The sequence below is a fragment of the Onychostoma macrolepis genome, chromosome 16 (genome assembly GCF_012432095.1).
Source record: "Onychostoma macrolepis isolate SWU-2019 chromosome 16, ASM1243209v1, whole genome shotgun sequence".
Taxonomy (NCBI): domain Eukaryota; kingdom Metazoa; phylum Chordata; class Actinopteri; order Cypriniformes; family Cyprinidae; genus Onychostoma; species Onychostoma macrolepis.
The window spans coordinates 23087669-23105087 of record NC_081170.1 but is presented as its reverse complement, the minus strand read 5'-3'; the positions used below and the strand labels follow the sequence as shown (position 1 = coordinate 23105087).

The window sequence follows — 17419 nt, the reverse complement described above, 5'->3', positions numbered from 1 at the left end:
AAATTGAACGATTGTTAGTAAATAGCATTGAGTCTGAGGAAATGCACAGAGAGGAAATGTGTGTGTGTGTGTGTGTGTGTGTGTGCGTGCGTACAGCAGCCAAGGTATTCTTCAGTCCCAGGAGCTGGGCCGAGGGGGCAGGACAAGACTCGTGCTCCAGCATCTGTTTAAGTCTCTCTTTCTCTGTCGTCAACATGCACAGGGCTGATTTCATGGTTGTATGAACTGGAAACAAACACAAAAAAAGAGTCAAGCATAATTTCAGGACAAATCATTTAAGGATTTGATTTTGATTTTCACACCTTCATGCATGATTTATGAAACATGATTTATGAAACACGATCTGCTTGTAATTTGAGGGAGTATACATATTCATGCAATGCCTAATTATCTCTGAGTCATATGTCAGGAAGAAAAACTGTGTATTTTAGAGCAAGTATTCTCCACTTTCATTACAGCAGAAGTGTGAAGGGCCTTTCACACGAGCAAGTTTCATGTGCTGCTTTGGCCTCCTAAAACCTGCTGCAGATGCAGATCGTAAGGGTGATTTTAAAACATTGCTATAGTAGCAAGGAAACAGGAACTGCGCGCAGTAAACAGTGAAAACATGTACCTGAGCTTAGAACAGAAAAAGGTTGCTATTACTTTGATAACTTAACAGAAATAACAAACAACTTGTTGAACATGGTTTCACCAAAGTTGACTTCTTCAATATGTTCTTGGTGAATAATAAATGAGTAAAATATAAATTAGAAATATAAATGAATCCTACTATGAGTTTTGCTCTTAGAAACAAAGAGGTTAAAATCATATTTTTTGTACCTAAACTAAAACCTAAATGAGAAACCTAAATAATATGCTATTTAGAAAATATTATATATACACAACTGTTCAAAAGTTTGGGGTCAGTGTGATTATTTTTAAAAGAAATTAATACTTTTATTCAGCAAGGATGCATTAAATTGATCAAAAGTTACCAAATATTTCTAATAAATGCTGATCTTTTGAACTTTCTATTCATCAAAAAAAAAATCCCGAAAAAAAATCACAGCTTCCACAAAAAATGTTAACTGTTTTTAACATTGATAATAATAAAAAATGTTTCTTGAGCACCAAATCAGCATATTAGGATTATTTCTGAAAGATCATGTGACATTAAAGCCTGGAGTAATGGCTACAGAAAATTCAGCTTTGCCATCACAGGAATAAATTACATTTTAAAATAAATTGAACTAGAAAACAGTCGTTTTGAATTGTAATAATATTTCAAAATATTACTGTTTTTAATGCATTTGTTTATCAAATAAATGCAGTCTTTTTGAGCACTGGAGAGTTGCTTTAAATTAAAAATATATATATATATATATATATATATATATATTTAAATAAATTGAATTATTAATCACATGCTTTAAGGTGGTAACTTTTACCTAATATAAAAATATTATGAGATCTTTTCATAGAGTTTGACAGTTTTAGCAACTCAGGTGAAATGCTGGACCTCTCAGACACGGTGTAAGTCAAGTAAAGAAGGTAAACTTTGTAGTTTTTGTGTTGGTTAGTGTAGTTTTTACCACTACACAAAACCACACATTAATTTAAAGCTGTGTACCACTTTTGAAACAGCATTATAGAAGCACCAGTAATAAACATATATTCTGTACTGTACATTATTTGCATGACTAACCACCTGCAGAAAATAACAGATTTTCTATTTCAATCCACAAGTCTGCAGGTCTAGAGCAACCAAATCCTTTCAATGGATATCAAAAGACCACCATTTGCATGAAATACATCCCTACAATGTATAACTAGCTTAATCAGCTAGATTAGATATAGTACATTAGGTCATCAGTATTCACTAAAAATACAATAGTAGTCAAAAAACAACAATAACTAGCATGGAAACAGTGTTAATTTCGTAGACGAAGACGAAAAATATTCGTCAACGAACCTTTTTTCTGTGAACAAGAGACGTTGACGAGCTAAAATTAATGTCTGATGATAAAAACTATGACGAAATTTATGCCGCGTCTTCATTAACAAGACGAGACGGGACTAAAATGTCATTTGAGGACTAAATACATCCTATATGCTAAATTAACTGTCTTGTCTTTCAAAATGTGAGTCTCTGTCATTGGATTACAATCAGATGAGGGGCGTATCTAGTCTCAGTATGGCAGCCGCAGTGGACGGATAGGCTATCAAAACGCAAACTAACGATCTGAAACAATAGCCTCAGCGCCCGAAGGTTTAGGGATAGTGACCAGACGTCCCGTTTTTCCCGGAGTCACAATTCGTTGTCGATTAATTTAAAGTTAGTGACGGCGGATAGGCGGAGTCGCGCTGATAGAAGCGCTCTCTCTCGCGCGCACGCTCCACTTCTTCAGTTCTCATACAGCGCGATCAGTTCTCAGCGCTCAAATACACACACAGCAGTCCCGTGTCTATCGTGTAGAGTCAGAGTATCTCACATAAATACAGTCAGTTATGGCTTAAGTGAGCGTAAACAGGTGGATGAAAACTGAATGTGTGTCAGTATTATGCATGCCTTCCGTCTTAAAGGGACAGCATTCCTAATTATCCGTGTCATAAATGTTAACCAACAAAAGATGTTAAATAAATGTATACTTAAGTAAAGCTACTGTATCTGAAAAAATGAGTTTAATTTGTATCGCTACCAAAAAAAATGAAAATGTATTCCAGTTTTTCCAAATTCAATCCTTGATTCAAATTTCTCATAAGCTTAATTGATTTGGTCTAAAGAGAGAAGAATTGATGCCTATTTTTGTTTGAATACTACATATAAAATAGCTACCAAAATAAATGTTGTTAACTGCACTTTGACTAAAAGTAAAGACTAAAAGTTGACAAAAATACAATGACTTTTCGTCGACTAAAACTAGACTAAAACTATGAAATACTCAAATGACTAAAATGTGACTAAGACTATTAAGCATTTTCGTCTCAAGACTATGACTAAGACTAAATCAAAAATGCCTGCCAAAATTAACACTGCATGGAAACTCTGCTGTTCTAAGTATTTTAGTATTCTGTTCTTGCTGGTCACCTTACCTAGAGAGGTTTTAATATTGTCCAATCAAACCTTTTGACCTGTGCTAAGGGACCTGCTGGGTAATTTCTCTGACAATGAGATGCTGATTTTCATGAAGACAAAGTGCAAAAAACCATTTGCAATCAACATCTGTCGCATTCTCCCGAGTTTCAGCTCTTCCCTCAGCAATTTCCTCCTGATGACATGTATTTTATATGCAAATAAGACATTCTGAGCCAAAAATGTAGGAATTAGGGGAGAATGATGAGGTATCATTTGCCACGTAGGATAAATGGTGCTCTATTCTAGTGATACATCACTAAAGCTAGTTTACTGTGGCAGAACTCACGGTTGTTTGCGACACGGCAGAAGTCTTCCTGCAGTTTGGACACATCTATAGGCGAGTCTAGAGGTTCATGGTAAGTCTTCTCATTGGTCAGGTCTACTGAAGAAAGGTTGGGATTGGATGCATGGAGACGGATAGAGCCTGCTGATATACAGCTTGGAACCTATAAAAATTAAGAGAAAATACCAGGTCAGTGGTCAATGATGGTGCTATTCATTTTAGCACAGAGAACACTGCGAGTTAAATGGCCTGAGCAAAACATGACAGGAAATTTCTCTTGCATGCATTATTACTTAATGGTTCTTTGTGTAATACTTAAGGGACTATAAAACGAGGCGTGACTATCATTGTCATCACACTATTCATGCATGTAATACGTCAGCAATCAGCTCAATAAAACATTACGTTACCATTAAAAATGCACGGCTCTCTAGTAACTTGAAGTATTCATGGAGTGATTCATAACTGCCTTGTAAGCTACACAAAGCCTTTTTAAAGGCAGTTTTATGTTTTAATGTCTGCAAGTAGAAGGTCACGGATCACCTGCAGGGTTGTTTTGTTGTCTTTCCCGTAATTCTTGGGACGCCATTTTCTGGGATGTCTCTTCTCTTTTTTTGGGCTGTCGTACGTTGAAGCCTATACAAAATGCAAGACAGTGAGACACTGTTTATTTTTTTTTAAACTTCCTATCATTCCCCCAATACATATTGAGCTTTTTATTAATCCACTAAAACTGAATTTTTATACAAATGCACAATATATCGGTACATATCAGTTAATGACAGATATAAGAGATTTAGTTTTAATTTATCATATTTAAACAAACTAGAAAATTTAACAACTAATATTAATGGTAATCTTTAGCAAATCTCGACATAAATATCCATTTTCATACTATACATTATAATTTTGTGATGCCCAAATTCACTTAATGACTGATTATAGTTGTTTAGTGTTTTATTTTTCATTTAAATTAAAACAAAATATATAGAATATTGGCCATCTATTAGCTATTGGGCATAACATGCAAAAAATAAAGAGTGAAAAGAGGAAGAATTCTGTGACAATAAGTGGATTAATGCCCGCATCTTAAAGGACAAGTTTGCCGATTTATAACCAGCTTTGTATTGTTACAATATCAGCAGTATATGTAAATGAACAAAGTGTACTTGCACCCAGATCTCTCCTATTATTTGTCGCCCAGACGACACAAAACAAAAAGCTGCAAACTAGCCGAAAACAACATTTACATTCACAGGAGCAAAAGTAAACAGCAGTTGTAATAAAACAAGGCGACCCATTTGGCAGATGAAAGGACAGCTTTCTGAATTATAGCTCATCTGTAACAGCGGTTATGTGGAATAATTTGATTTATGACTGTAAAACTCATCATGGCTATCCTTCTGAAATTGTGCTATCAACTGAATGACTGTTTGTCAATTGGGCCGTAGGCAAGAACATTAACAGCATCTACAGGCACAGCTGGACCACTGCCTGAGGAAATAAGCTTGGCCTTTTTTGAGGGCAGCAGTTTTAAAGATTTTAAAAAGTTAGTCCAAGTAAAATTTGAAAAATCTAAACTAATACTAATTATATTAAATACATATTTGTTGGATATGTATAGAACACTTTATCTAACTCTTCTGATATATGACTTAATAATTATTGATTGTTAACAAAAATAAAATATTTTATAATTACTATTATAATTTTGTGTGTGAGTGACATGTAACCTGCAGAGCGTTGATGGCTGGGGCGGAGTAGGTGCGGTGTAACACCTCCATACTTCTTAACAAGTGATCCAGTTCTAGCAGCTGAGCCTCACATACTGAGAGTTCTGTGAGAGAGAGACCAAGAACATTGTGCAGTAAAAAGCTGCAGACACAGCGTTTTCAGAGTGAGATGGATTCATAAATTGGTGTGTGAGTACCTTTGCTGCACCTGTCCATGTCATCAGAAGACTGGAGCCAGGCGGTCACCTTGGCCTGACTGGTAAAAGATACCGGCGAGTGGAGAGAGGACTGCTTTGCAAGAGAGGCACGCTACATAAAGGAAGAAAGAGACAGAAAATGACTGCGGTGAAAGAGAGAAAGAGTATATATATAAGTTCTCCTGTAATAAATGCATATACACTGTTGGACATTGTTAGTGGACAACAATGTTGGGGAGAAACTAGTTACATGTAGTGGAATTAGGCAATTTAATTACAAAATAAATGTAATTGTAATCACTTACAGTTACTGTAAAAAAAAATCTTTTTAGTTAAATTACAGTTACTTATAAAAATGTTAACGATAACAAAAGAGTTTCCATCTGAATATTTTCACACACACACACTCTTTCCCAAATTGCATTGACTGCTCTAAAATATGAGACACCAATGTTTCAGGAGTTTAGGACACAGAATAGCACAAATAACTGTTTTATTTATTATTTGCATGTATATGCTTTATTTTTTTTAATTAACAGTTTTTCCAAGGTATTGTTAGATGCCAGCGTTTCTTGTCATAGTTATGCAAAGATTTGATTTCAAAAACAGTTTCATAGCTATCAAACAATTTCTTGTCATGATTTTAAATCTGTATTTAACCTCAGAATCATATCAAAGTAAAAAGAGGTGCTAAAGTCTGATTTTGTGGTGGCTGTGCTTTAAAATTCAATTATTATCATCTTAATTCAAGTGATGAGGGATTTTGAAAGTCTGATAGTAATCAGTGTCAAGTACTACTTTAAGGTTAACCCCGCCTGGTTTACATGTTTGAAAATGATTAACATTTCCAAAGTAACCTTCCCAACACTGGTAGACAAATGAAATAAACAAGTCATAAAAGTTGCCACAAATTGACAGAACATTTAACCTTGAACAGTCCTTTAACATGACTTTAACACAGTCATGGTCATTTTATCTGACATTTATCTTTCCATCGAAACCCTCTACATGTCCCAAGGCTTTACCTTTCTGATGGACTGACTGTCAGGTATCGTGGGGGAGGAGGTGAGGGGGTAATGAGGGTGGAAGAGCGTTTTCTCATGAGGGAACATGGCGATCTCATTCTGCCTGTAAAGTCTGTGGTGACGCAGCTTAGAGACCCATTCATCAAACAGCTCCTGGGACTTGATCTGCAAGCACAAGGAGACCACAGTTAAAGGTTCAGAATGAAGGAAATCTACTCAATCAGGATTCAGAAGCTGTTTTTCTTGACATCGTGCAGCTGCACTGCAATGGTCCAGAAGAAGGCTGACCTCATGACTTTGTATTTGAAAGACCTGCTTCCTATTCCTGAGATCGAGAGTTCAAAATAAAAGTCGACGAAACCTATTTTGTCTCTTAATTAAACGATTCTCTTTAGAAGAGGATTCACTACTTGGGAGCAGAATTTCATTTCAGACTCAAATTCTCTGTTGGGGAGCTTTCTCTTATTAAACTTAATCTGTTTTGGGATTGTAATGATTTGCTAAGAGCTTTAAACATGATAAAATTCTATACTGATAACAGTATAATTTAACACTATTAACCATAATAACCTATAAGACAATATTGCAATTAATAGAAATTCAACACAAGTGAAGTGTCATGAAGTGTCAAACAATTTTAAACATTTAGACAGTTATGCCTATTTATTTAGAACTTTATATTAAGCAATTTCATACTGACATCAAAATGTGTAACTATATTTAATGAGAGAATTCTGGGAAATGTGTTTTTCCACTGCGGGAAAAATATATACAGTATATACAGTATATAAATATATATATGTGAGTGTGTGTGTGGGTATGCAAATTTGATTAAGTAGTGTAATTAACTGTGTAATTCTACTTAAATGTAATTAGAACTGTAATTCTAACTGAAGTGCAATTCTATTTGAACTTCAGAATTAAATTAACATTTTTAATGCGTATTACCTATAACATTCCATTAATTTAAACTCAAATTTAATTTAAACTGAATTATACTGGGATTTAAAATTCATTTTCAGTTCAGTTCTGAATAACAAAGTACATCAAATCTCTTTCTCACATAGCCACAAAACTCCATTAAAGAAATCATAACCCCTCTCAGTGCTACTTTAATATAGGGCTAAAGCAAATCTCCTGTACCATCATAACGTAACATGTTCCAGTAAAACTGCGGCAAAATTACGGTATGCACCAATCTCCACTAATGCTTTTCCTGTGACCGCAGAGCATTCTGTCTCTAAGGTCAGTCTAATACTATAATTGTTGTGATACCTTCAGGTGATAAATGTTTTCTTCAGCATCCAGATCAATGCACTTGGCTTTCTTTTTAATGGCCATGACGGACAGTCCCACGTCAATGCAGCCGTGGAGCTTGCCTTTCTCGACCTGCACAAAGCACAGACAGAAGGTTTGACCTATAAATATCACCCCTACCTTGTGTATCAATACAACAGATGCTACTTTGTTGCAATGTACTCAAATTACTACTGAGCAAATATGTTGCTCCTGGTTAAACCTCAAATGAATATAGATTGAAATTGAATTCTTGGCTCTTGTGCTTTTCCAAAAATAATGAAATCTACTGCATCCTTTCAAAAACACAACAGAATGATACGACAGCCCTAGTCATCCCGTCTTACTGTGGCTATTTCATAGGATTGTATGAATGACATAGAAGTAGGGATGGGAATTGTGAAGAATTTAAGGATTTGATTCTATTAATAAATCTTTTAGCATTTATAAGAAATAAATATTTGAAAAAAGTCAAGAGAAATTATATTTTAAAAATAGTACTGACAAAACGCATAAAGTGTATCTTTAACTACATACTGACATATAACTGACCAGTCAATAACTACACTGATTAGTTACAAATATTAAGCATGAGCATATAGCCCTCTATAAGCATATTGTGCATTCAAAACTGTAAATTTCACAAAAGGTGACAAGTTTGCAGCACATTAAATGCAAGAGAGCTCTGGCTAATTTTGCTAATGGATAACCTTGTCAATGATCCATTCTCACAGGCACATTCAACTAGTGCCCTTGATTTAGAGGCCAAAAAGGCTCCAGCTACATCTGAAAGATATATGGCAGGTTGAATACGTACGTTCATTATAATTTAATACCCTGGCTCTAAGCATCCACTTCATAATGTTGTTTAGGAGGGCAGACTGGCATGAGGGAAGGTAGGTTGTATAACAGTTTCTGTTATGAAATTTACCGCTTTACATTTGTAAAATGTGACCCTGGACCACAAAACCAGTCTTAAGTCGCTGGGGTATATTTGTAGCAATAGCCAAAAATACACTGTATGGGTCAAAATTATAGATTTTTCTTTTATGCCAAAAATCATTAGTATATTAAGTAAAGATCATATTCCATTAAGATATTTTGTACATTTTCTACTGTAAATATATAAAAACGTAGTAATATGTTTTAATTTAAAGGCGATTTTCTCAATATTTAGATTTTTTTGCAACCGCAGATTCCAGATTTTCAAATAGTTGTATCTCGGCCAAATATTGTCCTATCCTAACATCCTAACCATACATCAATGGAAAGCTTATTTATTCAGCTTTCAGATGGTCTATAAATCTCAATTTCGAAAAATTGACACTTAAGAATGGTTTTGTGGTCCAGGGTCACAAATATCGGCTCTAGACGATCCTATCAATCAGGAGTGTCCAAACTCTGTCCTGGAGGGCCGGTGTCCTGCAGAGTTTAGCTCCAACCCTAATTAAACACAGCTGAAGCAGCTAATCAAGCTCTTACTAGGCATAATAGAAGTTTCCATGCAGGTGTGTTGAGGCAAGTTGGAGCTAAACTCTGCAGGACACTGGCCCTCCAGGACTGAGTTTGGACAGCCCTGCTATCAAACCTTGGGGACATTAACTTTGATTTTACATTCCCACAGCTTGAGGCTTTTATCAGCAGGAAACACATATTGACAGAAAGATGGAGGTTTAGGACCTCTAAAGATTGCTGGAGCTCTGTGAAGACTTTCATGATGGGGAACTGACCACTAAAAGTCCTAAGTGCTTTAGTTCAATGGATTGAGCGAGTGTGTGTGTGTGTGTGTACATGTGGGGCCTTTTAGACTCACATCAGCTGCGCATTTGGCGTACTTCAAAATGCCCTTGTCCAAGTAGAAGAATCTCTGTGAAGAAAGACGCACAAAGAGGAGAGAACAGAGGAGAAACTTGGGTCAGATTTATTTGGTAAATGATGAATGTCCTCTCAGGGGATGCTTACGCACTCTTGATGAATGAGAGGCTGTGTATCGCTATGCCTCTTTTCTGTCTATTCTTGTATTCACTGTTTGGTTGAAGGGGAATATGGGTATTTTTGGAGAACAGACCTTTGAATGGCTTACTTAGGGCTGTATCTGAATATTAAAGTGGCATAGAAGAAAGTATTTTTGCATCAAAACATGCTAAAATCACCTTTAATTGTGTTTGTGTGCTTAAATTGAAAAAAGTGAAATGACCATGCCATTTATTTAAAGTGCATTCTCTGTTGATTTGCAGCTTTACTGACTGCAGACATTATTGTGGGTTTTATTAATGTTTCTGGTGTTTTCATTGTTGTTGTTAGTCCATAACAGACAAGATGATGCATATTTTAAAAAGACATCACAATAAACATTAAGGTCTTTCATCTTAATTTTCATATTATAGCTAATTTGGTTTTTGTTTAGGGTGAAATTAAGTTATAAAAACCCCAAAAATTATTATGTTGACCTACATTAACATGCAGTTACATTTACGATTTACAGATACGATTTCTGGGATTGTGTCTAAATAAAATTTGATTAAGTGTGATCTTTATAATAAATAATTTCTATACTCTGTATGAATGTTTTTGTCTGTGAAAATAAATATTTTTTATTAATATTAAATCAAAAAATCTATTTGGCATTAACAAATTCGAGTAATTTTTTTAAGTGCAGAGTCCTTCAGAATGAGTACAATGTGTTCAGGCAGTTTAGCACGAATTCGCTCAGATCTGGAAATCTCTGCACTAATTTATCTAATTATTCCACTTTTTCTAAATATTTTGAAATAAACATTGGTAGAGGCATTAATGCATGGCTATTTCCTACATACCTTGTGCCAGCCTTTCATTGGCCACTTTCTCTTCTTCAGCATGTAGCCAGCCTGCTTCTCTGGCTCCTGAACATTGGAAAGACCACCACGCAAACCCTCCACGATCTCCCAGCTGTCCTGTACAATTCAATTTAACACAGGCACACATTGTACAATGAAACAATATATTGTTTCTAACTCAGTGCCTATAAAAAATGTTCATAATAAATGTTGTTATAATGTATAATATACTGTAGTGCTTTCATGACATAAAATTAATTATCATGATATATAAGATTTTGGTCATACCGCACACTTATTATTTGTTTGATAAATATTGTATATTTACAGTATTTGTGGACTTAAAATGAATGATGAAAGTGTGGATTGAAAAGTGATGAAAATTGTTAATAAATTTACAGAAAACGTTTTAGAAAGACATGAAGGCAGCAGGGCTAGAAAAATGTTTGAAAGAGTTGCTCCAAACTTAAGATTCTTCTCCAGAAACAAAAGTACCAATGCAGAAAATCATGAATTTAGAATAAAATTTAGAACCAACACAGACCATACTGTATATACTGTATTAAGCCGTACTGTTTCAACATTGATAAAACTCAGAAATGTATCTTGATCACCAAATCACCATATTATAATGATTTCTAAAGAATCATGTGACACTGACTGAAGACTGGAGTAATGATGCTGAAAATCCAGCTTTGCTATCACAGGAATATATTATATTTTAAAATATATTAAAAAGAGAAAAGTGTATTTAAGTGAAGAATTGCTATACATTAGCAGCTTTGAGGAAAGCCTTTATATGGAGTTGGTTGGGGCGTATGTCATGTAAATGAACTGCAGGAACAAGGTCACTTATTCACAATACTCTGGCTACATCGATATCAGAATATGGATAATTAACAATGTGCGTACTGTTCTCAATCAGGTGGAAATTTAGAGAGGATAGATATTCTCTTTATTATTTAGAGTGCCGACAGACGGGACAGAAATGTGGGTCTTCATTCTCCCTCTTCAGCAAACTCTGTCTCTTCCTCAAGGCAAGAGCTGCACTGTCCAAACACACACTCAGCTATTCACTACATCAAGGACAACTTTCAAAGAGACATCTCTATAGCCAAGGACAAAACCCAAACATGCATTAAGAACCACAGAGTGCGACTAATGAAACCAACTGCTCTTACACAACAGCTCAAATCAAAGAGCAACACAACCTTCAAGGGATACTGCGTTATGATAGTACTGAAACGGCCCAGCTGATCAACCAACCCTTGTGAAAAGGAAGAACACTCTAGAATCATTTTAAAACTTATAAGACTTACTTCTTAGAGAATATACTTTTAAATAATAATACTAAATGTAGTGTTTTCAGACAATAAATGCATGTAAATTGCAATTAGTTTAAATGCAATTAGCTGAACTTTAGTTCTTTCTTGACTCACTTAACTAGGACGTAAGTACATCTTTATATGTAATATAATAATTGTATTGTAAACTAAAATATACTAGAATGTCATTTCTATGGAAACATGTGTCATGTCATGTTTAAACTTGTTTGTAATTATACATTTGTAATGAAGCTGCAATTTAATAATACATTCAAAATATATTAACTTTAAATAATAAATAATATACAATTTAAATAATAAAGTAATATCGAATAACACACTATAGTTAACATTATAATTAGGTACTTTTCATGTGCTTTGGAACACATCAAAAGTAAGTGTACTTGTTTAAAGCACACCAAAAGATTATTACAATATAATGAATGTATGTTAAAGTAAAACATTTAATTTGGCGTTGTTACAAAATGTGCATTTTAAACATGTACTTACTGTAAGTATGTTAGGAAACATAGCCATGAAAGTATACTCTAAGTATATGTGGTATTTTATTTCATTAATATATTATATTAATATATAACATCATATATTCATATAATATATTATATAATATTTATTTATATAATAATTTATTTGTTATAATGTTTTCGAGGGGGTCAATGTCTTACAATCACAATGTAATATATATATATATACAGTAGCGAAAAAATTATTTGATCCCCTGCTGATTTTGTACGTTTGCCCACTGACAAAGAATTAATGGTAGGTTTATTTTAACAATGAGAGACAGAATAACAACAAAAAAATCCAGGAAAGCGCATTTAAAAAAAGTTATAATTTGATTTGCATTTTAGTGAGTCAAATAAGTATTTGATCCCCTATCAATCAGCAAGATTTCTGGCTCCCAGTTGTTTTTTATACAGGTAACGAGCTTAAAAGACATCTGTCTACAGAAGCAATCAATCAATCAGATTCCAAACTCTCCACCATGGCCAAGACCAAAGAGCTGTCCAAGGATGTCAAAATTGGAAAATTGTAGACCTACATAAGGCTGAAATGGGCTACAAGACCATCGGCAAGCAGCTCGGTGAGAAAGTGACAACAGTTGGTGCGATTATTCGCAAATGGAAGAAACACAAAATAACTGTCAATCTCCCTCGGACTGGCGCTCCATGCAAGATCTCACCTCGTGGAGTTTCAATGATCATGAAAACGGTATCAGCCCAGAACTACACGGGAGGATCTTGTCAATGATCTCAAGGCAGCTGGGACCATAGTCACCAAGAAAACAATTGGTTTCTTGAGCAAGGTCCAAGAGGAATGCTGCCTATGACCCTAAGAACACCATCCCCACTGTCCAACATGGAGGTAGAAACATTATACTTAAGTTAAGTTAAGTAAAGGTGACCCATACTCGAAATGGTGCTCTGCATTTAACCCATCCAAGTGCACACACACAGCAGTGAGTAGTGAACAAGTGCACATGCGCACACACACACACACACACACACACACACAGTGAACACACACCCAGAGCAGTGGGCAGCCTTGCTCCAGCGCCCGGGGAGCAATTAGGGGTTCGGTGCCTTGCTCAAGGGCACCTTAGTCATGGTATCGAAGGTGGAGAGAGTGCTGTTCATTCCTGAGAATCGAACCAGCAACCTTCAGGTTACAAGCCCGACTCCCTAACCATTAGGCCACGACTACCCCATGGTAGACTACTTTGGGGGTGTTTTTCTGCTAAGGGGACAGGACAACTGCACTGCATCAAAGGGACGATGGACGGAGCCATGTACCGTCAGGGCCAGGGCACTGAAGCCAGGGCATTGAAAATGGGTTGTGGATGGGTATTCCAGCATGACAATGACCCAAAACACACGGCCAAGGCAACAAAGGAGTGGCTCAAGAAGAAGCACATTAAGGTCCTGGAGTGGTCTAGCCAGGCTCCAGACCTTAATCCCATAGAAAATCTGTGGAGGGAGCTGAAGGTTCGAGTTGCCAAACGTCAGCCTCGAAACCTTAATGACTTGGAGAGGATCTGCAAAGAGGAGCGGGACAAAATCCTCCTGAGATGTGTGCAAACCTGGTGGCCAACTACAAGAAACATCTGACCTCTGTGATTGCCAACAAGGGTCTGTTCAAATAAACATACCATTAAAATTATAGACTGATCATTTATTTGTCAGTGGGCAAACATACAAAATCAGCAGGGGATCAAATAATTTTTTCCCCCACGGTATGTGTATATATATACACACATACATGATACAAAAGCACAAATCTTTTCCACAAGGGACCCATTGAAAACTATCCTTTGTTACCCATGTAGTGACTCAAAGCACAAAGTATACAGTTATGCAGGAGCACTGTGTAGTCATAGAACATAAACTATAAAGTAAACTATACAGAACCAGCAGACTCAGAAAGAATTTAATTTATTTGATAGATAGTTCTGAGGACATTTCTCTGAAGAAGTGGGAACCAGATCACCTGGTGGGATTTCAGCCCTCTTTGCATTACTTTAAATTCTACACAACATAATTCCATGATGTTGGTATTGAGAGTAACGTCTGCCACCCGAACAGTGAAACATATCTCCGCTTAGAAGGAGTAATGAGCTTTATAATGCTACCAAATGATGAGATTAGAGATTACAGCCTCATAATCAGGTCAGCGTGTTCATCTGAGGAGAAGGACACGCATCCGCCCTCCGGAGCTCAGAGCATATGAACGCACACACGTGCAGGTGTACATATGCACACAGATTTAGTCTATACACAATAGGAACAAACCTGTGTGAACTGTGATTGAAGACAAATAATGGCATCCAAAGGTCTGAGAGCAGACTTTTGAACCCTGCTGTATTTATCCTTCATTTCCACAGAACATGATTAGTTTGCCACTAATTCCCTCAGACAAAAGCCTCAGGAAGTGTTTCGGAATTGCAATAAATGAAAAAAACAAAGGGCTGCTAAGTTTTTATTCATCCGGCGCTTAAGGCATTTCATAGATCGGTTATATTCATATTTCCCACAGTCATCTGACTGAGAACAGAGAGATTAATACTGTGTTTCAGCACAGCGGGTAATGGGACTGATGAAGATAAAGTGGAAAGGCGTAGCTGTGAAATTTTTGGGTAAACTCCAGAAACATTTTGTCTAGTCCGCTGCTTTCATCTGTACTGTCGGCCAGTTTTTCATTTGCTTTCAGAAAATTATATTAAAAAAACCCTAAGCACTATAAATATTTATACTCTAAAGGTCCTTTTTGTACACTCGCAGAAATAAAGGTCACTGGGGCAGTACCTTTTCAAAAGGTACATGTTTGTACCTAAAGGGTCCATTTTGGTACCTTAAAGGTACATATTAGTATTTAAAGTGTACATATTTGAAAGGTACTGCCCAGGGCTGGACTGGGACAAAAAATCGTCCCTGGCATTTTTTGGTCCTGGCGGCCCACCACCATATACACTACCATTCAAAAGTTTTTGAACAGTAAGATTTTTCATTATTTTTTTTGAAAGAAGTCTCTTCTGCTAACCAAGCCTGCATTTATTTTATCCAAAATACAGCAAAAACAGTAATATTGTGAAATATTTTTACTATTTAAAATAACTGTTTTCTATTTGAATATATTTTAAAATGTAATTTATTCCTGTGACCAAAGCTGAATTTTCAGCATCATTACTCCAGCATCATTACTCCAGTCCCATCTTTTGTAACATTATAAATGTCTTTATCATCATTTTTGATCAATTTAAAGCATCCTTGCTAAATAAAAGTATTAATTTCCATAATTTCTTTCCCAAAAAACAAAACAATTATACTGACTCCAATCTTTTGAATGGTGTATTTTATAATGTTACAAAAGCTTTTTTATTTCAGATAAATGTGTGTGGGGTTTTAAATATTGATAATAATAATAATAATAATAAATATTTCTTGAGCAGCAAATCAGCATATTAGATTGATTTCTGAAGGATCATGTGACTGGAGTAATGATGCTGAAAATTTATCTTTGATCACAGGAATAAATTACATTTTAAAATACATTCAAATAGAAAACAGTTATTTTAAATAGTAAAAATATTTCACAATATTACTGTTTTTGCTGTATTTTGGATAAAATAAATGCAAGCTTGGTCAGCAGAAGAGAATTCTTAAAAAAAAAAAAACATTCAAAAATGTTCAATAACTTTTGACTGTTAGTGTAGATATGCATCTTTGCATCTAGTTGTTTTGGATAATAAAAAAAAACGTCAGGTCTGACAATATCGTGTCTTTTCGAATTTAAATCTAGATTTATTCGCATTGGCCCATGAAAACCTCTATGAACACACTTGACTTGACTTGGCCAAAAAATCGCGGTGGACGAATTTACGTTTTATTAAGAAGTGTTTGCGTATTCTGCACTAATGGCGCGCGCGCACAGGATAGATGTCTGCCTCCGTTGCGAGTCCGAATCAAGCACTTTACCGATTCAGCTGCTCTCCTCTCCTCCTCCTCCTGGCTCTTTACGCCGCATCACTCACCGCAGAGCAAGCCTGTTCTTGATAAAGCTGCTGTGAAAACGTGGGAAAAGCCGATGAGGAAGAAGTTGCGGTGAAGCGTTCTTTATAGGCGGAGCAAAACACTTCATGGCTCCATCTATAGCTCATTGTGATTGGGTGGTTTACGCTGTCAATACAGGAGACAAAGAAATGGGCCACTGGCTGCTCGTAGTCCCTGCGTGATGGTCTTTGTCACAAAAAAAATAAAATAAATAATAATAATAATAATAATAATAATTCTGTCGGCCCCTTCAGTGTGTCGGCCCACCGGGAAAATGCCCGGTATGCCCGATTACCAGTCCAGCCCTGGTACCGCCCCAGTGACAGCTTTTGTACCTTTATTTCTGAGAGTGTATGAAGCAAAGTATCAGGAGACGTTAAGGCAAGCTAGTCATCCTAAGACCTACAGTATAAACATCAGGCTCTTTGAACAAACACAGCTGTCTCTTGTCACTACATTTAAGCTAATATTTAGTAGATGCTTGTATCCATGGGATTTTTATTTTGATCAACATCAAGATTTTAATGCGAATAATTATATGAATGTATAAAAGAAAGTATATTTCAGTCAAAACAACCCTTAGAGTAGTCTTAGCATATACAGTAAATGGGTGAAAATGTAAATTTTTTTGGTCTTGGCCGACTAGATCTACGTTTCCACTTCTGTTATTGCTACTGCTGCAGAGCAAGTAGCGAGACTTGTTACCGCCAAGACATACACAGACATGCAGCTGCTGCACAAATATAGATATATAAAATGGCCTTTAGCTGATCTAGACAGGTGAAGCTGGGGGAGGTGGAGGGTATCAGAGGTACACTGACAGCACGCTGCTGAACCAGTTTACAGAAAAATCAGAATCAGACAATTAAAATGTTGAGCAAATAAGCTCAAAGGCTGCAGTTACAGCTGAGTCCAATCAGCTTGTGCCTTGTAGTAAACAATATGACTGCTAGCAGATTACATACCAAGAAAAATAAGCCTGCTCCATTGTTGGGTACACTCTAAAAAAAAAAGGTTCTTCAGGGGTTCTTCAGCGGTTCTTTGGGGAGGTTGAGGTG

At 35.9% G+C, this 17419-nt stretch overlaps 1 protein-coding gene across 5 annotated transcripts in view; it reads right to left on the bottom strand.

The window, feature by feature from the left end:
• Positions 1-17419, bottom strand: part of osbpl3b (oxysterol binding protein-like 3b) — a 74281-nt gene that overhangs the window by 19060 nt on the left and 37802 nt on the right. For 4 of the 5 annotated variants that reach the window (XM_058746510.1, XM_058746511.1, XM_058746507.1 and 1 more), the window contains exons 3-11: positions 10469-10585; positions 9466-9519; positions 7632-7745; positions 6357-6521; positions 5332-5443; positions 5135-5238; positions 3945-4037; positions 3405-3564; positions 95-225 (exon numbers count right to left, since the gene is read on the bottom strand). In XM_058746510.1, coding sequence (XP_058602493.1) covers positions 95-225; positions 3405-3564; positions 3945-4037; positions 5135-5238; positions 5332-5443; positions 6357-6521; positions 7632-7745; positions 9466-9519; positions 10469-10585 — 1050 coding nt within the window. Of the gene's footprint in view, positions 1-94; positions 226-3404; positions 3565-3944; positions 4038-5134; positions 5239-5331; positions 5444-6356; positions 6522-7631; positions 7746-9465; positions 9520-10468; positions 10586-16286; positions 16353-17419 lie in introns of those variants that run through there. The other variant, XM_058746509.1, reaches the window with a different exon arrangement.